The sequence below is a fragment of the Cotesia typhae genome, unplaced genomic scaffold (assembly GCF_013202065.1).
Source record: "Cotesia typhae breed Kobodo isofemale line unplaced genomic scaffold, CoteBio_Ctyphae contig_34, whole genome shotgun sequence".
NCBI classification, from domain to species: Eukaryota; Metazoa; Arthropoda; class Insecta; order Hymenoptera; family Braconidae; genus Cotesia; species Cotesia typhae.
In genome coordinates this window covers 1,047,900-1,073,306 of record NW_027423742.1, presented here as the reverse complement: position 1 = coordinate 1,073,306, position 25,407 = coordinate 1,047,900, and the positions used below count along the sequence as shown (strand labels likewise).

The 25,407-nt window shown below is 30.3% G+C and overlaps 3 protein-coding genes and 1 long non-coding RNA gene across 4 annotated transcripts in view; 1 reads left to right on the top strand and 3 right to left on the bottom strand.

The window, feature by feature from the left end:
* LOC141526507 (uncharacterized) overlaps nt 1–25,407 on the bottom strand; it is a 1,028,588-nt gene that overhangs the window by 377,411 nt on the left and 625,770 nt on the right. The window lies entirely within an intron of this gene.
* LOC141526485 (uncharacterized) lies at nt 9,713–10,915 on the top strand. The gene is made up of 4 exons (XM_074241520.1): nt 9,713–9,734; nt 9,974–10,079; nt 10,155–10,558; nt 10,734–10,915. The coding sequence occupies exons 1-4, from the start codon at nt 9,713–9,715 to the stop codon at nt 10,913–10,915; spliced, it is 714 nt and encodes a 237-aa protein (XP_074097621.1).
* Nucleotides 15,514–16,927, bottom strand: LOC141526524 (uncharacterized). The gene is made up of 2 exons (XR_012479040.1): nt 16,692–16,927; nt 15,514–16,166 (listed from the first exon to the last, which is right to left on the bottom strand). It is a non-coding gene; the product is annotated as an uncharacterized LOC141526524 (long non-coding RNA).
* On the bottom strand, nt 17,080–18,029 carry LOC141526484 (uncharacterized). Its single transcript, XM_074241519.1, has 2 exons — nt 17,629–18,029; nt 17,080–17,552 (listed from the first exon to the last, which is right to left on the bottom strand). The coding sequence occupies exons 1-2, from the start codon at nt 18,005–18,007 to the stop codon at nt 17,080–17,082; spliced, it is 852 nt and encodes a 283-aa protein (XP_074097620.1). The 5' UTR covers nt 18,008–18,029.

The window sequence follows — 25,407 nt, the reverse complement described above, 5'->3', positions numbered from 1 at the left end:
GAAGACAAAATTCAAAACAAAGTTTAAGACAAATTCTATATAAATTTCAAGACAAAATTCAAGACAAATCTTAAAACAAAGTTTACGACAAATTTAAAACAAAATTCAAGACAACTTTCAAGACAAAATTTAATAAAAATTTTAAGATAAAATTCAATATAAATTTTAAGACAAAGTTTAAGACAAATTTCAAGACAAATTCAAAGACCAAATTTATTATAAATTTTAAGACAAAATTCAATAAAAATTTCAAGATAAATTTCAATACAACATTGGAGACAAAATTCAATAAAAATTTAAAGACTATGTTTAAGACAAATTTCAAGACAAAATCCAATAAAAATTTAAAGACAAAATTCAATACAATGTTGAAGACAAAATTCAAGACAAATTTTAAGACAAAGTTCCATATTCAGTCAGCAACTTCTGTCTAGTATACCAAGTCATCTGAAATTGTATATGATCTGAACATATTTCTGTGGTAATATTATCAATCTTAAAATTTACCGCTAACCTTAAAACACCAACTCTTTGGCCCTGTTCATAACTATAGGAAAATCTATCTTGTAATAGATTTTTGGCTTCAGTTACAAATGGTTTTAAATAACTGTTCATATTTTTCGGCTTACCTACTCCAAACCAAATACTCGATAGAAGAATGTTATTTTTTCTATCAATAGGGTTCAACTCATTTACGATACAAAGAACAGGATATACAGATGTGTTAGAGCTTTCGAAAACTGGTGCTCCATCCACACTAAAATTGTTAAATATCATATTCTCATCGTAAAGTTGTTTTTTGTACATTTTCCCATCGTAAATGTCCTCAAAGGCGTATCTAGTAATTTTTTGACGCGTTCTTGAATATAAATTATGTGAATACGTTTGGTCGAATAAATCTCGAAGCTGATCTTTTAATGGTATTTGTAAAAAAGAACCTTTATTAGATTCATAATAAACTGTTAGCTGACAAGAGTCACAAATATCAGGACGGTTATGTTCACAGCCTAGATAACTATCGCAATTATTACAAATATAATGAGTCGAAACACGTTGAGAGTAACGCTCTAAAATAATCTTCCAATAGTACTTAGAACTTTTAGAATCATTGGTTTTTGATGAAATATTTACTAATTTTAAAATATCTTGAGCCACCGTATGAGTTGTGTTATGTCGCCATTTAATTGCCATTACTAAAAGATTAATAATCAGCTGAGTTTCAGGAATTTTCGTCGAATCATGAGTTACTTCGTTATTTACAACATACATTGGAGGATTTTTTTCTAGAGCAGTGTTAATTTTATTTTTAATATGATTTTCAAAATGGTTATCTTTATCTATCTCCATATTTACATCGGATACTTCTTGCAATATTTGTTTGTCATGCTAATAAATAAAAATAAAACATAATTAAGTAATTTCTCTATTGGTATAATAATTAACGATAAGCCTAACAGTTAATAAATTTGTAATAACTTTTTATAAATTTTTTGAGTTCTAACAGCACTAATTTAACTGATATATTTGTTATATAGTGGTTTATCGAAGAACAAATTTAAGTAATAGGAAAATAAGTACTGTGACAACATACTGATAAAAAACTTAACTTAACTTATGATAAAATATTTTTAATTTAGAATATCATTTTAATGAAAATAATTTTCTTGAGTCGAAAAAGAAAATTCTTGAATCGAGAAAAAATTACTCAAACCAAGAATTATTTCTTGATTTATACATTTTTATTTCTTGACTCAATAAAATTATTTTTTTTAATGATATTCTTCATTCAATATTTTTTCTCTTGATTTATTAATTTTTCAACGGTGTATTGAATGTTTTTGGACTTACTTTTGGTACAGTAATGTCTTTGTGTTCGCTTGAAAGTTGCTGATAACTCGTAGCTTCATGTGTTTCATTATTTTTTCTTATACAATTTTCCATTTTGCTAATTATTTTATCTAGATCACTTTCTTGTGAAAAAAATTTTTTTGGTATAGTTTTATCAATCCTATAATACAATAAGAAAAAACTTTTATTTTGTCGACCATTAAAAATGAGTCCACAAAATTATAAATAGCTTTTTGAATCAGCATGTCAATTTAATGTCGTGAAATTAACGTTATTCATTTATATCGTCTAGTTAATAATAATTAATACTATTTATTTATTCAAATAATGCAACGTATTCAGCAAAAAAGAATAAAAATGAATTTATGTTATTAGTTAGATTTTCAAAAATCTATGTACGTATGAAAAAAATTTTTTTCCCCTCAAGTATACATGGTTCTTGCAGGAATGTTTTTTGTACTTCCATTAAAGTTATATTGTTTGTAGGGTCCACGTTTTTTTTTTTTTTTTTTTGATATCATTAACCTTCTTTATGTCGCTTCTATTGCAAAGTATCTTAAAAAACATTTATACATGTTATTCAACAAAAAAAAACTAATACAAATGTAATTGATTATGAAAAATGAGTTCTGTTAATATTATCTGGTATTACAATACACTGAAAAAAAAATTAACTTAGTTATGAAAATTTTTTTTGACTTAAGAAAATAACTTTGAAAAGTATCTATATTATCAATTAAAACAAAAAGCATTGAAATAAAGTAAAATTTACTCAAATAAATCAAAAGTTTGCTTAGTTTTAGAATTTTACTGGTGAATAGTTAATTTATATTTTACTACAATATTAAAAATTCTGATAATTGTTATTTTTTTTATCTCATTAATAATTATATAATACTCGAATCAAAATGCAGATTTATGAAATGATTTATGAAATAAATTTTTGTCTTCCAAAAAATTAAAATTGTCTGACTTACAAGTGGGTAAAATATACAAAAAAAATCAGTTTTTTGCTTGGTACCAAATTTTTAAAGATATTTTATTCATTATTAGAAAAGTTAATATTTTTATCAGAAAAATTCAAATTTTTTACAAAAAAATTTTAGTCGTTATCATTGTAAATTTTCAAAAGTTATTACTTTGTAAAAATTAAATTTAAAGAGCTTTGATCTCTCGTAAGTTATTATTTTCATTTTTAAAATATCTCCACCTGGCATTGAAATTGATAAAAATTAGTAGTATGCTATGAAAAAAATTTTTTTTTCGAAACAAATTATATATAATCGTACATTTCCACCCGATGTTCGGAGACCATTAGCCGTTTTCATGATTTAATTCTGCTTGATCTTATTTATTTATTTATTCATCAGGCGTAAGTCAATTTTACATGACGATTAATCTGCATTCATTTTTTCATTTTTATGAAGTTGGAATTTATTTTATTAAAAAAAAAAAAGTTAAATATCACTAACTGTGCATATGTTCATGTTGAAGCTGTCATAGTTCTGTCATGAAATAAATTGTGCCCACTATTTTTACTCCGATTTAAATATTGATATTATTATTAACTTTTTAACATTTTCTTACCTAAATTAAATAAATAATTAAACAATTCGCACCATAAAAAAATAAACATGGACAAGAAATTACTTGCGCTTGTTCAATAGATCGGCGGAGAGAATATCGCGATACTTATACACCTGGTGTGCCAGTGGAATGGATTTTTGACTTGGACCCGAAAACATTCGACCCGGAAGATGACGAATCGTATATGATTGAATAGCGAGATGGTAAACAACCAAAAAAAGGTTGGAAATTTTATGATGCTAAGGTTCTACAATTATCTAGTAAGTAAATATTAATATTTTTTGAAAATCGCTTTATTGGTATTAAAAAATATTTTTAATCCAAATCGTAAGATCTTCAGATTCATCGATAAAGTTACATATATTTATAAATATACTAAAAGAAATATTGGTTTGATTTAAGAGATAAATTATTGCCCCACAAATTTTTTTAGTTCAAGAATTTTTTGACTTAATTAAGACTATGAAACTCGTCAAAATGATTAATTTCGGACAAAAATTTATCTATCTATATATATTTATGTACTTAATACTTATTTATTATTTTCTGTATGATAGGTAATATGAAGTCACTAAAAAATCAAATCTCAATTTTGGAAGGTGAAATCTCTCCCCTTCGTCCAGTGAAAATGCTGAAATCATTAAAAAAAGATATAAAAAATAAGAAATTGATCAAGTGAAGTTCATTAAAGAAGAGAAATTTGGAATTAGAGTTTGACGAGCCACCGTCAGTTACCGGTCTTTCTGTAATTATCAAGTTTTTCTAACATAATTTTTAATTTACTCGAATATATGATCAGAATTTTCTAATTTATATATTAAATCTTATAAGAAAAAACTTAGTAAATGTATAATGTCCATCCCATTTTCAACCATAAAAATTTACATTTTTCATTTGACTCATATGTTAAGAGAAGAGATTTCTGTAGAAATCTATCTATTGTAGCCAGTCTCATGTCGCAATTTGAATGAAAATTTTAAATATTGTAACAGGGTAAATTTACCCTTCATTGATAAGTCGCCAGAGATCGATAATTATTCGACTCAGCACTGGCGCGCCTCGATCTTCGGGACCCTTTTTAGTAATTAAGAGGGGGGTGAAATAGGTAAGTGAACGAGAGCCGGCGAATGTGACAACCAGAAGAAGTTGAGTGACCGACCACACCGGTCGCAATTATCATCAAAAAATAGGTAATTATTTTTTCGCACGTTCAATTGGAACGCTGCGATGAAAATCTAATAATATTTTCCCATTAATTATATTAATAAATATTAATTAATTTGTAATTACAAAAAAATTTTATACAATTGGAACCGGATCCCCGGAAGGAAAATTTGGAGCTCGAGACGGACTTTCTACGGAAAATTACCGAATCAGGAAAATCTTAGGATTTTTATCGAGAGTGATTACGGTACCAAATTTTACTCCGTGGGCGGAAGATGGACCGCGGTTTACACTCGGTCCGTTTTACCTCTTCTCAATTTATTATTTTATATATAATTTTTATTAATAATTAATAGTTAAACATTTGCTAGGTTGGATTGAGTGATTTTCATGGGGGCTGATACCCGAGAGTCACTCAATCGACCTTGGGGGAAAAATTTAATAAATAAAATTAATCAATTAAACTAATTAACATCTAGAAAATTCGTTTAATTAATTGTTATAATTTTACAACAATTAACTCAAGAAAAAGTGATTAACTTTGTTGCTTGAAAAATAATCGACAAGCAATTTTACTCGTGGAATTTTTAGTCGAGCGTCGACATATTTTATGTCGCAGTAAATTCCAAACACCCAAGGTCAAAGACAACTAAACTAGCCAATGTTCTAGCTAAAGAAAATGTATGTTTCGACTTTTGTCGATTTTTGTAATTTAGAAAATTATTGAGATTTTATCGAAAATTATATTAAGAATCAATTATTGAAATTATTTTATATTTTAAATTAATTCTAAGTGAAAATTAATTTTATGTTGGGATTAAGTCCGTGGATTAGATAAAACAAAAATTTACTAAAAATAAAAAATTAATAGCGTGGACATTAAGTCCAAGAAATTAATTAGTTTATGTTGAAAATTTTATAGCAAAATTCGGTTATAATTAATTAATTTTCATCATTAATTTGATGTTAATAATTTTCAACTTGGTTATTAAAAATTATTTAGAATAAGATAATCATCAAAAATTATTCTTGGATTGAATAATTTATGTTTCGACAGAATATTAAGACCCCAGTCTATATAATTTTAATATATTAATTTAAGACATTAAGACCATTTGTTTTAATAAACTATTGTCGTCATGTTAAGACCATGGTAGTAAAGTAGTCAGGAATTTTAATCTAATCTAATAATTTTAATCTATTTAATATTTTAATACGGAATTAAAATTGGCAATCGGAATTTGAATAATTGTGATAGTTATCTCAAAGCTACCCTTGTGGAAAAATTTCTCTGAAATAACTGAAAAAAAAATTTAATCCACTCTGTTTCCAGAGTGTTTCCAGAATGGCTGTAAGGTTGCGAGGGTAGCCGTTAGTTAGGCTATAGTTAATAAGTTTTAATTAATTATAGTGTGAGTGTGTGAGTGAAATTTAGATTAAACTTTTATAAGTACTTCTTCTGTTAATTTTTATTGTTAATAAATATCGATATATTGCTAATTAATTATTTATCATTCAACAGTACCTTCCACCACTCTTTCTACCCTAAGATAAGGAATTCTCAGTTCTAGACCGGTTCCAGGAACCGTGATTAAAAATCCTGGTGGCGCCCTGATAATTAGTCTTGTTTGTTGATTTTGTTAGTTTATTTATAAAATTGATTAGAGGCCAACCTGAGAAGTAAAACTGTTGCAATATTATTTTTATTTTCTCGATTCTTATTGATTAAGTGGATAAGTCATTTTTTTTCATAATTATTTGAAAAGGCTAACGGTAAGAAACAAAAAACGTCAATACGTACTGTTGATGGGGCCATTATTACTGATCTCGAGCAAGCTCTTACTTCAGTAAGATCATTTTTCTTTATCATAAATTGTTAGAGAAATTTATGCTCATATATACTAGATCATACCCATTTTTATGCTGCTGTGTTAAACACAAAGGTGGTAACTGCTATATGAATATCATAATTAGTAGCTACTGTTTCCTTATTAAACAAAATAATTAAAAATTATTTAAAATGATTCGATTTTCAATAATTATAAATACTTTCTAAAATCCAGTATATTATTGTTCAATACTATTTCTCACGAGTGTTAAATAAATCGTATCATAGCCAATAAACGTAAACGTAATCGGAAACACAAGAACTTAACAAAATATAGACCAAATAATCAAAGACCGGAAAGACAACGGGATACCTCGGGGTTGCTCAGTGTGCTGGTTAGTGGAGAGAGGGCGTGATTCGAGTAGAGAGTGGATCCATGATGGCAATGATTTTATTCGCAATACCAAAAATTTATACTCAACAAAATCCTCATTTATTTAACCAAAACTTTATCTTAAATAACAAAGTTGAACATAACTGCGACAAAATTATCGGAACGATATAACTAACAATAGGAAACGCTATAGTCATGTTACAGACTCTTACTCTTATAAAATTAAGCAAATAAAATAAATAAATCTTAAAATAACAATCTCAAATAAACAAATGAATCTAATTGAACTAAACAAATTGAACAATATTCTCAAATAAATCTGTCAACGTACTCTAGATTATTTACAACATAAAAGTATTCTGTAGCATCGGCTATCTAATATCTTATGACCAAGAACTCAATTATTAACGCTCAAATTACAATAAATTAAGCGATCTCATACCTTATAAAAACAATGTCAATGCTGAGTAACCTTTTATTTTATTTTTAACAACTTTATAAATCTGTATTTTTATCTGGAGCCAAAAATACAATGCAAAAGACTGAAACCTTAACCTGGAACTGAAATTCTACGCACGTCCGATCACCTGAAGTAACCAGCGGCAACTCTCAAACACGACTGTACTCTACGCAGTCCAAAACTCGATTGTTTTACGTGACTTACTCACAACTAAAATCTCTATAAACAATTAATTTCCAAATACTTTAATCTTTAATCTGATCAATGAGGTTCTGAGTACGGATATTCCTTTGGTGGATGCTCTCCAGGAACTGACTACGGCTGGGATTGAAACTCAATAACTCAAAACGTAAACGTAACATTAAACAAAAGTGGATAATTTTTTATTCGCTAGAAATGATCAAAACTAGCTAAACCGTAAACTTAACCGAAAACTTAAATTGATCCCCTACGCTTTCGCCATATTCCTTTACGTTGGAGCGCTGGCATGTCAATCAGACTTAGGCATTCCACCTGGAAGTCTCAAAGGGTTAGACTGGTGTCTAACGTCAAATGAAACCGGGTGACTTATAGTCCCGTTCCACGGTAACGCTGACTTACCCACGTCCTCTGCAACCTCAAAACCCAAAACTAAAAATCCAGAACTCAAAACTCAAAACTCAAAATCCGAAACTCAAAATAACTCGATAAAACCCTTAAATGACTTGACCTAAATATTTTTCACAACTTGACTCTAAGAACTGACTCTACTCTTAAAGATTCTAAAATCTCAACTGTAACATTAATTCTCTAAATTCACTCTAAAACTATAAACTTCGTTACTCGGCATCAACACTCACTTAATTCACAAAACAATTTTCTTTAATCTTTAAAATTATATTTTCTATGGTATTTGGCCTTGAAATATCGGCTTAAAACTACAAAAATCCGTTGGCGCTAGTGACGATCATTTTAAATAGACCCCGGTCGTTAAAATAACGTCACAAAATATGTATATATATTAGGGTGGGTCAAAAAAATCGAATAATTTATTTTTGACTTTATACTCTGAAAAATAGGTTCGTAGACACCTAAAAAGAATTCTCTCCAAGTATAAGCTCTTAATTATAACGGGAAGGTCCTCCGCTTTGCGGGTTTCTATTTTTTTCGAATAATCAGATAAAAAAATTTATATCTCGCTTCCAACTGCTTGGAAAAATATTCCGTGGCATAGATTTTGTGAGAAATTGAATGCTTTACAAAAAAGGTCTCTTATGACTTTTTCAAAAACTCAACCGATTAAAAGATATTCATAGTTGAAGTTTGGCTATTTTAAGGAAAATATTCGTTTTTATTATGAATTTTATAAGTCGATGAAAAAAATTATTTCGGATTGCGAAACTCATGATTTTGTAGGAAATTTACTGCTCTACAAAAATGGTCTCTTATGATTTTTGATTAAGTGAAGCCGTTACGAGATATTCATCGTCAAACATTAACGAATATCAATATTTCCAGTTTTTGATCAATAATTCGATAAATTTTAATTTAAACTATGAGTTTCAGGAAAATTTACATAAATTTAAATTTTATCATAAAAGTCACTCCTACAGGAGTTATTTGTTCAAAAATTCACTAAGAAGTTTTTGTTCTAATGATATTTTTGTAAGCTTTATTTGTAATAATTTAAAATGTCAATTGCATTGGCATTTCATATTATTACGGTTGTTTAGTATGTATTTTCAAATTTTATTCTACCAATTATACATAAATTTTTTTGTGAGAGAGGCTTTTTGTTCTGAATTACATTACTTCTTCTGTTGGTACTCTAACGCTAGCGCCACCTATGTTGTTTTTCTTAACTATCTTCGTTGTCTACTTTTTTATCAGTACATTTTCAGTGCTCCAAAAACTCATCATTTCGTATACATGATAATAACAATTTTTTCGAAATAAGTCATTTTCTCATTATGTAAATTCATTTATTATCAATAATTCTACAATGACCAAAGAAATACGTTTAATCGGTATACCTGTGCAAAAACTCACTGACCGTAAGTTACCAAAAGTGAAAGAGGTTATGAGAGTGTTTTTCTATCAACTTAAAGTTTTAAAGTTTTCAATCAAACAAAGTGCAAAAAATTCAGCTGACAAGGTTATTGAATTGTGGAAAATAAATCAGATCCCTACGAGTGAAGCTTCTAATGTAGTCAAAAAAATTCTCCGTTTTCATACTGAGTGGTTGAAATTACAAAAAGATTTTAATAAGAAAAGTGATAAGGTAAAGGAAAAGGAGTTTCAGACTGATCTTGAACAATTATTTGACATTGTAAGTAAAAATTTCCTAAAAGGGGTGGATGATAACATTAGGAAGTTGTATTTGGATCAAAAATTCTGAACACACAAAGAGATTCTTTCGAATATTGTACCTGCGTCAAACTCAACTACAGATATGATGGAAATCGATGAAAGCAGTAAGTATCTGAGATAAATAATTGTTATAAATTCAGGTAGGAGTGTAAAACTTCCCTTATATTTATTATAAACAATGAGAATATCATTTTTCTACTTTACTTGCATTATAAATATCAGTATTCCTACGTATGACATTTGACTCGACGGTTTCTGGTACTCATGTTTAATTGCTTCTCATCATAATGAATAAGTGTTGGAAATTTTGTCTGTTTAATTTAAAAATGAACTCCTATTACAGACTTGAATCAGCCGTCTACCAGTCATGGGATTGTTTTAAGTGGAAAATCAGAATCATTCTCGACGCATACATTAAGTGGAACTAAAAATTCTGGATCTGATTTGGAGTATGAACCCCCAATTCCGACAAAACGAGCAAAAATAAATGTCTTAACTCCTGAAGTCGTTTCTGCACTTGACAGAGCTAATGTCAGCAGTAGAAACGCGATGTTCATTATTGCTACGGTTTTATCAGCTGTTGGTATAAAAATTGAAGATACAACGCTCAGCTATAGGTCCATCCAACGAGCTCGTATGGTTCAAAGAAAAGACATTGCTCAAGGATTAAAAGACAATTTTAAAACACACGATAAATACGTATTGCATTGGGATGGTAAAATGCTAAATGATCTAATTGAATCCAAATCTGTGGAACGACTACCGGTTCTTTTAACTGCGTATGGTACTGAACAATTACTTGGAGTTCCAATAATGAATTCTGGGACGGCAGTTAATCAAACATCCGCCATTTTATCAACATTGAGTGAATGGGGTATTATTAAGTATGTCAAGGCGATGTGTTTTGACACTACGGCTGTTAATACAGGTAATCAATCAATTACAAAAAATATTTTATTGTTGTCATTCTAGTTTAATTTCTATTTCTTACTGAATTTTACTATCAAAATGTATTAATCGTTTACTCGTTTGGATTTGAAATATAACCATTGATTTTTCTTAAATACTAAATTTAACGATAGTCATTTATTATTGTTCTACAGGAATTCACAACGGTACATGTAAGGAAATTGAAAAGATTTTGGGAAGAGAGTTGATCTGGTTATCATGTCGTCATCACATTTTTGAGATCGTATTAAGGGGCGCATTTGAAGTATTTTGGCCTGTGTCATCTGGGCCAAATGTACAGATGTTTGGAAGGTTTAAAAATTTTGGGATGATATAGATATAACTAATTATAAATCTGGTGTTGAAGATGCTGTTGTTGCTGATATCATTTCGAATAAAAAAGATGAAATCTCTAGTTTTATTACGAAATCTTTACAGGTATGATTTAACTGTGATTTAAATTATAAAAATTTCGTTATTTTTGACAAATTTTTTATTTTTGATAGTTACTACAACCCCGAGATGATTATAAAGAATTATTGGAATTATCATTGATTTTCCTTGGAGAAATGCCTCAAGAAAAGATTTCTTTCAAACGTCCTGGTGCTGTTCATCATGCTAGATGGATGGCTAAGGCCATTTATAGTTTGAAAATGTATCTATTCAGAGATGAATTCAAACTCTCTCAGAAAGAATTGCATGGTCTTCGTCATTTCTGTATTTTTATAGTCACATTGTATTTAAAAGCTTGGTTTTCATCAACTTCTGCAACAACTGCTGCTTATCATGACTTGCAGTTTATGAAAAATTTATTGGAGTACAAAAATATCAATCCTTTGATTTCTTCAGCTACGTGTGAAAAAATGATTTCGCACTTATGGTATTTGAGCGATGAACTTGCCATTTTATCACTGTTTGACGATGGCGTTCCATTAGAAGTAAAAAAAGTATTGTTGAAGCTGTTAATACTCGTGAAGGTACAGATTCTAAAGCTAAAAGATTTGTAATTGCTAAAAAGATTTGAATTCATTGGCGCAGAGAACTCTGAGTGACTTTGTGTCTAAAAAGTCATTAAATCTTTTCAAAATCTTCGATCTACCGTATGACTTTCTTGATGTCGATGTTGAATTATGGCCTACTAATGAGAGTTATCTCGAAAATAAAGAATACTTTCAACAACTAAAAGTTGTCAATAATTCAGCAGAGCGAGCTGTTGCATTAGTCAGTGAATATAATCAATGCTTGACAAAAATGAAGAACAATTCCAGTACTTATTGCAAGTTGTCAAAGAACATCAAAAAACATTCCCAAATTGTAATAAAAGAAATTATTTATAGTAATAGCGTACTGTTATGTTAAAAATATAGACAATTATATTGCAATTGATAATTCAATAAAAAATTTATCTATAAAAAAGTTAAATACTGGTTGTTTCTCACTTGATTCGATACTTTTCATATTAAATTTGACAAAGAAATATGTCATTCACTTCAAATTAAACTAATCATTGGCTATATGTCGAAAAAATGCTCTAATTTCTTGTTTTAATGCAATCAAACAAGCTCAAGACTGAAAACAATATTAAAAAATTGTTTATAACATTTCTTTATCGATCGAAACTCAAATTTATGTAAATTTTCCTGAAACTCATAGTTTAAATTAAAATTTATCGAATTATTGATCAAAAACTGGAAATATTGATATTCGTTAATGTTTGACGATGAATATCTCGTAACGGCTTCACTTAATCAAAAAATCATAAGAGACCATTTTTGTAGAGCAGTAAATTTCCTACAAAATCATGAGTTCCGCAATCCGAAATAATTTTTTTCATCGACTTATAAAATTCATAATAAAAACGAATATTTTCCTTAAAATAGCCAAACTTCAACTATGAATATCTTTTAATCGGTTGAGTTTTTGAAAAAGTCATAAGAGACCTTTTTGTAAAGCATTCAATTTCTCACAAAATCTATGCCACGGAATATTTTTCCAAGCAGTTGGAAGCGAGATATAAATTTTTTTATCTGATTATTCGAAAAAATAGAAACCCGCAAAGCGGAGGACCTTCCCGTTATAATTAAGAGCTTATACTTGGAGAGAATTCTTTTTAGGTGTCTACGAACCTATTTTTCAAAGTATAAAGTCAAAAATAAATTATTCGATTTTTTGACCCACCTAATATATATATATATATATATATATATATATATATATATATATATATATATATATATATATATATATATATATATATATATATATATATATAAGCGAAATATCACTCACTCACTCATCACGAGATCTCCAAAACTATTCGCCCGATTGACTTGAAATTTAGCATACTTACTCCATTCGTGATGTAGACGCTTACTAAGAACGGATTTTACGCAATTCCTAGCTATAATGAATTTTTCGTCTACCATCACGTATGCTACTCCCTCCCCTCCGTCTCATTCTTCCCCTCCCCTCCCGTGACTTCTTCCCCCTTCCCTATCTCTCTCTCTCTTTTTTTTTTTTAGAAAATGTCATTTTGATTCGCCAATCTAAGAAACCCATCAAGTGGCACCCATCAATTATAGAACTCACCCCCTTCCCCCAGCGCAACCACCCACGCTAATCAACCGTTGCCATGATTACCGTTGATATGGATACCGTTGCCACGGTTACCGTTGCCATGGTTACCGTTGCCATGGTCACAAGTGCAATGGTTACCGTTGCTAAAACAACTGTTAAAATGAATAAATTGTAATAATAAATTCGGTTGTAAACTAAATTCAGAGGAATGATTAGAATAAAAGTAGAAAGTTACTAAATATTAATATTCTATACAATTATTATTCAACAGTATTATTCTATACAATATTAGGCAAATACATGGATTTTCATCGATTGATTGTTGGGACAGTAGGAATTCATAATCATACTTTTTTTAAGAAAGAATAGCTAAATCATTAATAACTGAAATAGCTAATATGTATTGAAATTATCATGAAGGATAAACTCCATTATATCGTAAAACAGATAAATATAACATAAATATTAATGTTGATATTGTTAAATGATTATACTGATTTAAATGATTAAAAATAAAATGGTAAATTGTGTGTGATATATATAGGAGCTGTTCTATAGATAGATTGACTCATCACGATATCTCGGGAACCATCGGACCAAGAAACTTGAAATTTGGTAGGAATGATACTTTTGCCCTGTAGAGGTCAGCTAAGAACAGATTTTCAAAATTCCACCCCCAAAGGGGTTCGCGGGGGTGTTAACAATGAAAAACTCCAGTTTTTAAACTGTAGCTCCTATCAACTCCAATTTTGGTAGGAATCTTTTGTAAGAGATATAGAAATAATCTATAAACAAATTTCCCGATATCTCACCTCACAAAGGGTTGCGGGGGTGGGTATTAACAATCAAAATTTTTAATTTCCAAGCTATAACTCCTACAGACTCCAAATTTTGTAGAAATTTTCTATAATAAATGATGAAAAAATAATTTATGAACGAATTTTACGATATTCTACCCCAAAGAGGATTGTAGGAGCGTTAATAATAAAAAATTCCCGTTTTTAAACTATAGCTCCTATCGACTCCAAATTTGGTAGGAATCTTCTGTGAGAGATGTAGAAGAAGTCCATCGGAAAATTTTATGATAGCTCATCTCACAGGGGTTTGCGAAGGTGGGTGCTAACATCAAAAATTTTTAATTTCCAAGCTATAGCTCCTATAGACTCCAAATTCTCATTTCAAATTTTTTTCTTCGTGTCAATTATTATTCATTTTTGAAAAAAAGGCCACACAAATATTATAGTGATTGCACATTGAAAGTTACAATGAATATTAGCTGGAATAATTTCATAGATAAAAGGTATATGCTTATTCGATTAAATTTGGAATTTGTAAAAGTCAAAACAATACTCTAATCAAATTTTAAGTTTAGATCGAAAAATACAATTTTATAATTGCCCAGCGAATCGGGCGGGTAACAGCTAGTATATATATATATATATATATATATATATATATATATATATATATATATATATATATATATATATATGGGTCATTCCATGCCAAATCGACAAATTTATTACCTGACTTCTTTCGATTTCGCTAAAAATTTTCTATCTTTTTCTACCCCCCAAAAGACATTTTTCAGAATTTTTAAAAATTTTTTTTCCAAACTCAAAAAAAGTTACGAATTTTCGAAAAAAACCGCTCTTTTTTTTTGAAAATGCTAGAACTTTTTCAAAAATTGACCGTTTGGGAACTTTTTTTTTTCAAAATTTTTGTTTTTAAATGTAGTTTTTGAAAAAAAATATGAAAAAATTTTCAGAATCCCAGATATATGAAATATTTTAGTTTTTTTGAAAAAACCGTGATTTTCTCAAAGTTGGACCATTTTTTTTTTTTTTTTTTTTTTTTTCTAAAAAAACTTCAACTAATTCCGCAGTGATCCCCGCATATTTCAGGATGTGATCGCTATTGCTTCTAATTTTTTTTATTATTTAAAAAAAAAGTTTTTTTACAATTTAGTTTATTTTTTTTTAACTTTTCGGCCAAATTTTTTTAGCTTACTCGTGAAACTTCAGAAGTTAAAAAATAATGTATCTTTCGAAAATTTTAAGTCGTTATTTTCCAAAATTTTTTTTTTTTTAAATTCATACTTCCAACCTCATATTTCTACATAAATAAAAATCACTTTTATTACTTGTCCTGAAATCAACACGGAAAAAAAAGTGATACAAATTTTACGTCAGGTGATGCTATATTCGGTTCACTACTATAGAAAATGCTGTATCATAGTATAGTAAAGTACAGGACATAATACATTAGATACAAAATTAGCGTCTACAGTGATACAAATTTTACATCACCTTTTTATCCGTGAATGTATTTCATATAATACATTTTCTTCTGACCAGGTTCTAATATTTATTGATTTATTTATTCATTAATTAGTTTATTTATTTACAATAACATCTATTCTTTATGATAACATCTATTTCCTTATTTCTTTTTACTTAATGATTGTCTTCTTTTTTTCACTGTGCTATGAGTTAAAGACTGATCCGAAAAAGAAAATGACTTAACTTCCACTATACCATCTTCCAACGGCGAAATTTTATGTATTTTCTGTGTTGCTGGGATGGTTTTGGCATTTTTAAAACGATCTTCTAGTTTGTCTTTCATCAGATTGTAGGCGTCAACTGTTGAGAATCGCACATTTATATTTGTCAAATTTTTTGACACCCATTCAAAAAATTGTACAGGTGTTAATATTTGCTCATCAGGTGGTAATTGCAGACTTGCTCTCGAGGCCCTCATTTTAACCGTCCCACCGACTCCGTCACAAGGCCCTTTGCCGTGAGCCGTTGCAAAAAAATTCCATTCAACTGGTACACCAAAATCTTCACGATAATGGGATAAATTACTAAAATGCTTATAATTTTTATACTGTTGCGGTGCACCATCCGAAAAAAAAAATACTTTGGAGAATGTGGGCGAAAGAGATTTGATAAAGTCGAAAATAATTCCAGAATAAACATGGACAGCAATAGAATCATGGTTTAAGCAGTCTGAAATTATAACCATACTCTGATGAGTTAGTTGATTATTAACCTTATAATAAATAACGACTGTGTAAACTGTTGCTTGATCGTTATTCCAATGGAATCTCGGTGCAGCATTTTGAACAATAAACGCATAATTTTCAGCAAAATCAACAATTACTATGAATTCGTTATCGGTTATCGATTCTTTTAGCGCTCTTAGATATGCCGATTGTTCTTTTGCAATGAAATTATGTGGTAATAGACCAACAAGCTTATCACAAAAATCATCAACAAAATCCGAAGCATTTTTCAGCGTTGTTTCAAGAGTTACTTTTGGGGTAGACACCCATTGTTTGTAACGAATTTCATCGATTGCATGATTATCCATTTCTGTGAAAATTAATTGTTTTATGTTGTCAATGCCTGGACAATTTAGACATGTATTGAAATAGCACTCAGTCTTGGGATTGTCACAGATAATAGCATTCACACAGTCGCTGTAAGTTTTCAATGGCATATTTGAACCTTCTGTTAATCGACTTAATTTACCTCCTAAAATCATTAATTTGACATTCTGATGAATAGAACAAACGCAAACTGTATGAGTCCCCGAACCACCAGCTAAGATACAGTGTTTTGGACGTAAAGATGCAAATGACGAAAATCCGATCTTAATTCCGGGAAATCTTGATTGAAATATCTTATGTAACTCCTTCAAATTACAGAGTACTAAGCGTTTTTCAATTTGAATTTTCGTACCATCATCATTACGCAATGAAACAAAATCTTTTTCCCTGGCATAGGATTGCTCATTTCATCGTCATTATAAAAATTTATAACAGCTGATGACAATTCAACAGATAATCCATGCCCTGAAAAATTGAGTGATGATTAAAATTATATATAAATACGTATAAATTGTTCAAACAAAAATTAGTTAGTAAGTCAATATCTCACCCATTTTCTTTTCAGGTATTGATAATATTCCTTTATCAGCTTCAAGATTTATTGCTAATCGCGCCATATACGTAGATGTGCCCATTACTTCAACAATCTTCTCAATACTCCAACTTGACGGCATAAGAGTCAACATTTGTATACGTAAAGATTTGGTCGTATTGGTATCATGGAACTTTTCTCTTAATTTTTTAATTATTTCAGCAGCATCTGTGTTGCTGCATTGAAAATCTACAGGATTTGGAATTCCTAATGCCTTTTTCAAACTATCAGCAACACGAGAAACTTTATTGTTTAAATACGTTTCATCATTTACTCTTCTAGCTAGCAATGGAGATTGGTTTAATAATAATAAAGCTTCATTTACGATCGGACGAGTTATTTCCAAACTGAGTTCAGATAACGACGAACTACTTTGCTGAATTAGTGATTCTCCAACACTTGTTGTTGGATCTAAAAAAAATTAATCAATAGAAAATACAAAGAACAATGATAGTTGAACATCGAAACATAAAAGCTTCAAAAATACCTGTCAGGTTATTGCCTCCGGAATTATCAACTTCTATAGATCCGGTAAGAATATTTTCATCATTCTCAGAACGCTCATCGGGTTCATTGTCATCACTTTCATCAGAAAGACTTTCAGCGTAATGATGAAGTAATTTTTTATAGCATGAACTGCATATTCGATCAACAGTTGACAAATTGTATCGATTAGCTAAATTTTGTGGTACATTACGCAAAGATGATGTTTTCCGATGGTTCTCCAAATTATGTGGATTACAACATCGATCGCGAAACTTTGGCATTGTAATCACTTGTAAACAAAAATTCGATAAAAAGAACTCTCCGTCAAACTGTGTAAATTTATTTAATAATGTTATATCTTTGTGACACTTTGAACACATCAACGATACGATTATTCTTTTAACATAACCTTCATTTTAACAGAATAAAGTAGAGATGATCTCTTTTTACCGATAGACGACAATTTAAAAATTATCGGCTGAGGATATTTTTCTGCACACTTCAATAGTGTAGTTGTGATTTTTAGTACAAAAAAATTGAACAAATATGAAACAAAAACATAATTATCACTTAATTTAAAAAAAAAAAAAATTTTGGAAAATAACGACTTAAAATTTTCGAAAGATACATTATTTTTTAACTTCTGAAGTTTCACGAGTAAGCTAAAAAAATTTGGCCGAAAAGTTAAAAAAAAATAAACTAAATTGTAAAAAAACTTTTTTTTTAAATAATAAAAAAAATTAGAAGCAATAGCGATCACATCCTGAAATATGCGGGGATCACTGCGGAATTAGTTGAAGTTTTTTTAGAAAAAAAAAAAAAAAAAAAATGGTCCAACTTTGAGAAAATCACGGTTTTTTCAAAAAAACTAAAATATTTCATATATCTGGGATTCTGAAAATTTTTTCATATTTTTTTTCAAAAACTACATTTAAAAACAAAAATTTTGAAAAAAAAAAGTTCCCAAACGGTCAATTTTTGAAAAAGTTCTAGCATTTTCAAAAAAAAAGAGCGGTTTTTTTCGAAAATTCGTAACTTTTTTTGAGTTTGGAAAAAAAATTTTTAAAAATTCTGAAAAATGTCTTTTGGGGGGTAGAAAAAGATAGAAAATTTTTAGCGAAATCGAAAGAAGTCAGGTAATAAATTTGTCGATTTGGCATGGAATGACCCATATATATACACTACTGGAAAAAATTAAGGGATCAAAAAAAAATTCCAAATTTTTCGGTAGTTTTCAACAGGCCGTAACTTTGAGAGAAATGGTCGTACAGGAAATAAAAAAAAAGGAAATTGTAGCTCCAAGTGTCTAGTTTTTGGATTAGAACTTCAAAATTTTGTAGCCTCCGCGGTTTCTGAGTAATCGTATAAAAACCAGCAACAAAAAAATTCTCAAAATTTTTTTAGTTTTTTTTTTTGGTCTACGGGCGTGGAAAAAATTTTTTTAGCTTAACGACCATGAGGATCGGATACTTTGTTCATTTAGCTTTAATTTCTTTTTTTAAACACCCTGATACGTCCACTCCTCGCTGAGATATCGGTCTTCAAATGTAAAAGGATCTTTTTATCTTTGATTATCGTTATCTCAGCAACCAATTATCGCACAGAAAGTTAAAGGTGGGTTTCAAGAACTTGAATGAATTCCCCTTAACGACTGTCCATTGTTTTTTCGAAAAAAAATTTTTTCTTTCCGTCACATGAATTTGAAAATGCAACAAAAAGGGCTTTTAGTGGTTTTTGGAAAATCAAGCGCTGGATCGAAAATATTGAGGAAACCACTAATGTTAAGTGTGCCTTTTACAGTTCAATATGTCCACGAAAACCCTACAAAGAATCAAATTAATCCAGCCAGCCGTTTTTTTGTTTCACTTGATCGAATTTTTGAAAAAATTAAAGGATCACGTTTTTTGCTCTGAAAAGCTCATAATTTTTAAAAATGAGAAAAAAAAATGCTTTTTTCGAGCTTTTTCCACATTTTTGTTCCAGAAAGTGCTTAAATTGAAAAAAAAAAAAAAATTTAAAAAAAAAATTTTTTTTGAAATTTTTTCTCTTGAAAAGTTTAAGAAAACAATTACCGCCGGCATTAGCGTTATCCAAAGCGTACCACGTGGATGTCGCGCGGTCGGATTTACGCTTGTGTGTGTGTGTGTGTGTGTGTGTGTGTGTGTGTGTGTGTGTGTGTGTGTGTGTGTGTGTGTGTGTGTGTGTGTGTGTGTGTGTGTGTGTGTGTGTGTGTGTGTGTGTGTGTGTGTGTGTGTGTGTGTGTGTGTGTGTGTGTGTGTGTGTGTGTGTGTGTGTGTGTGTGTGTGTGTGTGTGAGGTATTTCAGGAGAATTGAGACCCGGTGGCTCGTCAGTTCCACCGTATTTAATGACTCCAAACTCATTCTCTGAAGGTTTTTGTTGGTTCAATACCGGGTATTACCATCTCTGTTTTCAATAACGGCTCTTAAACGTTCAGCCATGTTTATGCAGACGGTAATTTGAGGCTGCGGAATGGTATTCCAAATGTGCTGAAGCGCGCGCTCCAAAGCAGCTAAGTTCTGCAAATTTGGATACTCTCTGCGCAACCGACGGCCCATTATGTCCCAAACGTGCTCTATGGGGTTGAGATCTGGACTCATTGCTGGGTGTCGCAACAATGTGATGTCATGCCGCTCAAAGAAGCGCCGGGTAATGTTGGCTGTGTTTGGACGTGCATTATCTTGCATCAATATGAACGACCTCAGATGTTGTCGTCTGCGCAGAACAATGGGCCTTAAAATTTGGTCGATGTAACGTCTAGCTGTCAAATTTTCGCGTACAATTACCAAAGGTGTTCTCCAATTTCGTGAAACGCCGCCCCACACCATAACTGATCCACCGCCGTAGGCAACGACTGGATGGACAAAGTTCTGGCGAAAACGTTCTCCACGACGGCGCCAAACGAGAGGACGTCGATCGTTGCCATACAGATTAAAACGAGACTCATCAGTGAATAAAACATTTGTCCATTCCCTCAAGTTCCAATTTCGATGATCGTAAGCATACGCTAAACGAGCTCGACGATGTCTTGCTGTCAACAGGGGTACACGATTAGGATGTCGTGCGTGTAACCCAGTTTCACGAAGACGGTTGATGATTGTTCGAGAGCAAATGTTTCGCACTTGATGCCGTCGTCGCTGTTGCTGTTGTTGTTGCTGTTGTCTGCGATTGGGGAAGTTTCGAGCGACAATATTCGCATTGACGAAAGGTTGTCGTCGAACTTCTCTAACAATTGTTCGATCATCGCGGGCTTTAGTGACTCGATGGCGACCTTGTCCGGGGCGTCGATGATATTGATTTGTCTCTTGGTATCTGGTATAAGCTCGAGATACGACAGATTGACTTACACCCATCCGGATAGCAACTGCATGTTGAGTGTAACCTTCGTCGATAAGAGTCACTAACCGAGCGACTTCCACCTCCGATAAATGTCGTCTAACCATGATTAAGAATCAAAAGTCAGAAATTTTCAATTTTGACCAAAAAATTAAAAAAAAATTTTTTTAGCGCAGAGGGATTAGTTTTGAAAAAAACTGTTGAATGAAGCAATTTGCTAAGGATTCACAAAAAGACAAGAAAAAAAAAACTCCGAAAAGCGAATGAAAAAAATCGAAATTCGATTGGGGGTATTAACTTTTTTTATTAATTTAATTAAAAGGAGATCAGTAGAATCAAGGAATGCAGCGGTGGAAAGGTGGTAAAAATCATTGGGCGATGGTTTTTTGAGTTTCCTTAACTTGTTAAAAAAAAAATTTTTCCAAAAAAAATTTTTTTTTTTTAATTTTTTTTTCGAAAAAATTTTTTTTTTTGAATTTTTTTTTTTCAATTTAAGCACTTTTTGGAACGAAAATGTGGAAAAAGCTCGAAAACACCATTTTTTTTCTCATTTTTAAAAATTATGAGCTTTTCAGAGCAAAAAACGTGATCCTTTAATTTTTTCAAAAATTCGATCAAGTGAAACAAAAAAACGGCTGGCTGGATTAATTTGATTCTTTGTAGGGTTTTTGTGGACATATTGAACTGTAAAAGGCACACTTAACATTAGTGGTTTCCTCAATATTTTCGATCCAGCGCTTGATTTTCCAAAAAACCACTAAAAGCCCTTTTTTGTTGCATTTTCAAATTCATGTGACGGAAAGAAAAAAATTTTTTTCGAAAAACAATGGACAGTCGTTAAGGGAATTCATTCAAGTTCTTGAAACCCACCTTTAACTTTCTGTGCGATCATTGGTTGCTGAGATATCAATAATCAAAGATAAAAAGATCCTTTTCCATTTGAAGACCGATATCTCAGCGAGGAGTGGACGTATCAGGGTGTTTAAAAAAGAAATTAAAGCTAAATGAACAAAGTTTCCGATCCTTATGGTCGTTAAGCTAAAAAAATTTTTCCCACGCCCGTAGACCAAAAAAAAAAACTAAAAAATTTTGAGAATTTTTTTGTTGCTGGTTTTTCTACGATTACTCAGAAACCGCGGAGGCTACAAAATTTTGAAGTTCTAATCCAAAAACTAGACACTTGGAGCTACAATTTTCTTTTTTTTTATTTCCTGTACGACCATTTCTCTCAAAGTTACGGCCTGTTGAAAACTACCGAAAAATTTGGAATTTTTTTGATCCCTTAATTTTTTCCAGTAGTGTATATATATATATATATATATATATATATATATATATATATATATATATATATATATATATATATATATATATATATATATATATAGTTCAATCTTCGGTCTCATATGAACGCTTCTGATTATCTCAGTTTCATGTTATTTTAATTTTTTTTGTGATGAATGAGCGTTGAGACGTGCACTTTTGGATTTTCCAAACTTTTTTTAATTTTTACAAATTCTTTTAAATTTCATTCAAGTTGAAGTTTAATTTGTAGGTTGAAATCGGTCATGAAGGCTCTGGAGTATTGGTTTCGCGTGCACAATGGGAAACTGCCAACTCAAGAAATTCTTTTCAAAATATGGCAGTTTCGTTAGTAAGCTCGTTATTCGAAAATGAGGTTTTATTAGCGAGTAACTTGAGAGGCGGAGAAAGCAGCATTGATAAAAATGCCCAACGAAAACCAGGATTGGATGTAACCATTATTTCTGCGATTACGGGTGAATTATTATTTCTTTATTATACGTCAAAGTTTTTGCAGCACTTGCTTTGAAAGTTTAAATTTGAATCATTCTTTGTCGTTACAAATGTCTATTTTAATATGAGAATAATTTCTATCATAACATCGTAGAAATATCTAAGTTATAATAAGAATGTTAACTATGTTGACAGAGAAAATTTTTCTATGATAAAATAGAAAAATTTCCATAATTACATGGGTATTTGTACGATTCAACATAGAAATTTGTTATATATTGAAATAGAAGTTGTTTTTTCATGCTGATATTAAAATTTTTATTTTTTAAATGTGATATATTGACGGTTTATTTTATATTAACATAGGAGTTGTTCCTATGTTAAACAGTCATTTTTCCAATACTAGTTTAGTAAAAATGATTATGTGAAAAAAATAATACTTCGTAAGTTCACATAAAAAATTTTGCTATGTTTTATTCAAACTTTTTTACTATCAACAAAGTATAACTCACCATGTCATCATAGGAATTTTCGCCAAGCACAAATAATAAAAATTTCCATATGATTTTTCTTCCATGTAGAGATGAGTGAATTTTACGATTGTAAGTATGATTCTAATTTGAAAACTTATAATACATTTACTGAAGCATTTATTTAGAGAATGTGATTTTTTCTTTGTTAAACATGTTCGTATTAAAATATTCACATTTCATAATGCACTCGTTTTAAGTTTATTAAATAATGATAATTCATAACTAATTCAGTAATGACTCAGATAAATAGAACAAGCGTTAAGTGTAACACTAATATGATCTCCATTTCATTCTCCATTGTTCTCTGTTTATTTTTTTAATTTCCTGCTAAGAAAATCAAAGATTATCAAAAATCGGGAAGTTATTGGTTTTTCCCCGTTTCGAAAAAATCGAGTTTTCATCAGATTTCGACGTTTTGAGGTCCTAGGAAGCTTCCCTGACTATTCCCGCGATGACGTCCATATGTGTGTGTGTGTGTGTGTGTGTGTGTGTGTGTGTGTGTGTGTGTGTGTGTGTGTGTGTGTGTGTGTGTGTGTGTGTGTGTGTGTGTGTGTGTGTGTGTGTGTGTGTGTGTGTGTGTGTGTGTGTGTGTGTGTGTGTGTGTGAAAGTAAGTAAGTAAGTATATGACCCGCTTCTAACTTTTGAACTGCTTGACCGAATCGAACGAAACTAGTGGCGTTCCAAAGAGCATCATCAAACTTAGATTTCCTGAAAATTTGAACCGATTCGGACCGGTCGATTTGGAGAAAACTCAAGAAAACCTCAAAAAATTACGGAAAATTTCGTTTTTAGATGTAGTTTTTTTGGAAAAACTTTTAAACGACTGTATCGATCGATTTCAAAAACAGCTTCTGTAAATCAGCTTCTAACCTTGTAAAACCACGTCGATCGCCGCTTACCCGGTCAAAATTGGTTGATTTGTTCGATAGATATCGTGAACGAAAGAAAACCAAAAAAAGTGTTTTTTCGGAATTACTCCGAAATTTCTCGTTAGATCACTTCAAACTTAAAGATTCTTCATGATGCTTAAAAAACTCCATTGAATGCTGCCAACCCCGTGAAAATCGGTTCATCCATTCAAAAGTTATTGCAGTTTGAAATTTCAAAAAATAGTGTTTTAATAAACTTTCATGAGACTTTTGAGCTCGGAGTGCTTATAAGCATAGAACAGCTATCTTTTGGAGCTCGAAGAGCCCAAAATGACGCGAAAGTTCTATTTTTGAGGTCGAAGAGCTCAAAAAATGAATATTTGCGACTTTGAGCGTTTAAGTATGAAATTCGGGGGAAGTTGCAGGGATTGCCTTTAGGGTCAGCCCGTTTCCAAATTTTTTTTTTTTATTTTTGCAAGTTGATGAATTTTATAATTTATATGAATATATTATAAATATCACATCTATTATTTTAGAAAGTGTCAAAAATAAATTTCCGGCAGATTACAAAAGAACTTTATTTGGTATGGCAATCAACAATCATTTGACTGATTTACGCCGGAAGAATAAAGTAGCTGCTGCTGCTGTTGCTGATGCTGCCATTGGTGATGAAGGACAAAACCAACAAGGATAATATCATTGCACCTCGGGTTGCAATGTGATTAATATTAAAATTGAAAATGTTAATGTTAAAATTTCTTTTTCTTAACTATTAACTATTAAAGATTCATGTGTTGGATTAATAGAATTGATATAAAAAAAGTGTCAAATAAATTCACAAAAATATTTAACGAATGACCTAAAATTTTTACTGTATAATATAGTGAATTAATTGTTATCATTTCTTTATACTAATTAAGTTCACTTTTAGTATGTATCATTAACCATTTAACTACTTTAATAATAATATTTACCATAACAAATTAAGTAAAAGTTCATTTATATCGTTAATTACTTCTAAAAAAATAAAAATAAAGTATCGTTACAGGTCATTTGAAATTTTACTGTTGTCTTCAAATCTTCAGTACACAACTAATTTCTTTGATTAAAACTATCAAGAAAATTAGACAGCGGTTGACAAAGATGGTCAGTGCAATTAAATTTAAAATAATGTACTCTGAACCTATTTTGATATTTAAAATTCTACACACGAAAAGAAAACTGTATGAAAAATTACGGTCAAAACATCGTAATTTTTAGTATAGAA

Bases quoted from the DNA above. Each gene is read 5' to 3' on its own strand.
- LOC141526485 (XM_074241520.1), top strand. From the start codon at position 9,713: ATGATGGAAATCGATGAAAGCA. The intron at 9,735-9,973 runs GTAAGTATCTGA...CTCCTATTACAG, and splicing joins GATGGAAATCGATGAAAGCA to ACTTGAATCAGCCGTCTACC. The intron at 10,080-10,154 runs GTATGAACCCCC...TGCACTTGACAG, and splicing joins AATTCTGGATCTGATTTGGA to AGCTAATGTCAGCAGTAGAA.
- LOC141526484 (XM_074241519.1), bottom strand. From the start codon at position 18,007: ATGTGTTCAAAGTGTCACAAAGATATAACATTATTAAATAAATTTACA. The intron at 17,553-17,628 runs GTATTTTTGAAG...AATTTTTTTTAG, and splicing joins CGGAGGCAATAACCTGACAG to ATCCAACAACAAGTGTTGGA.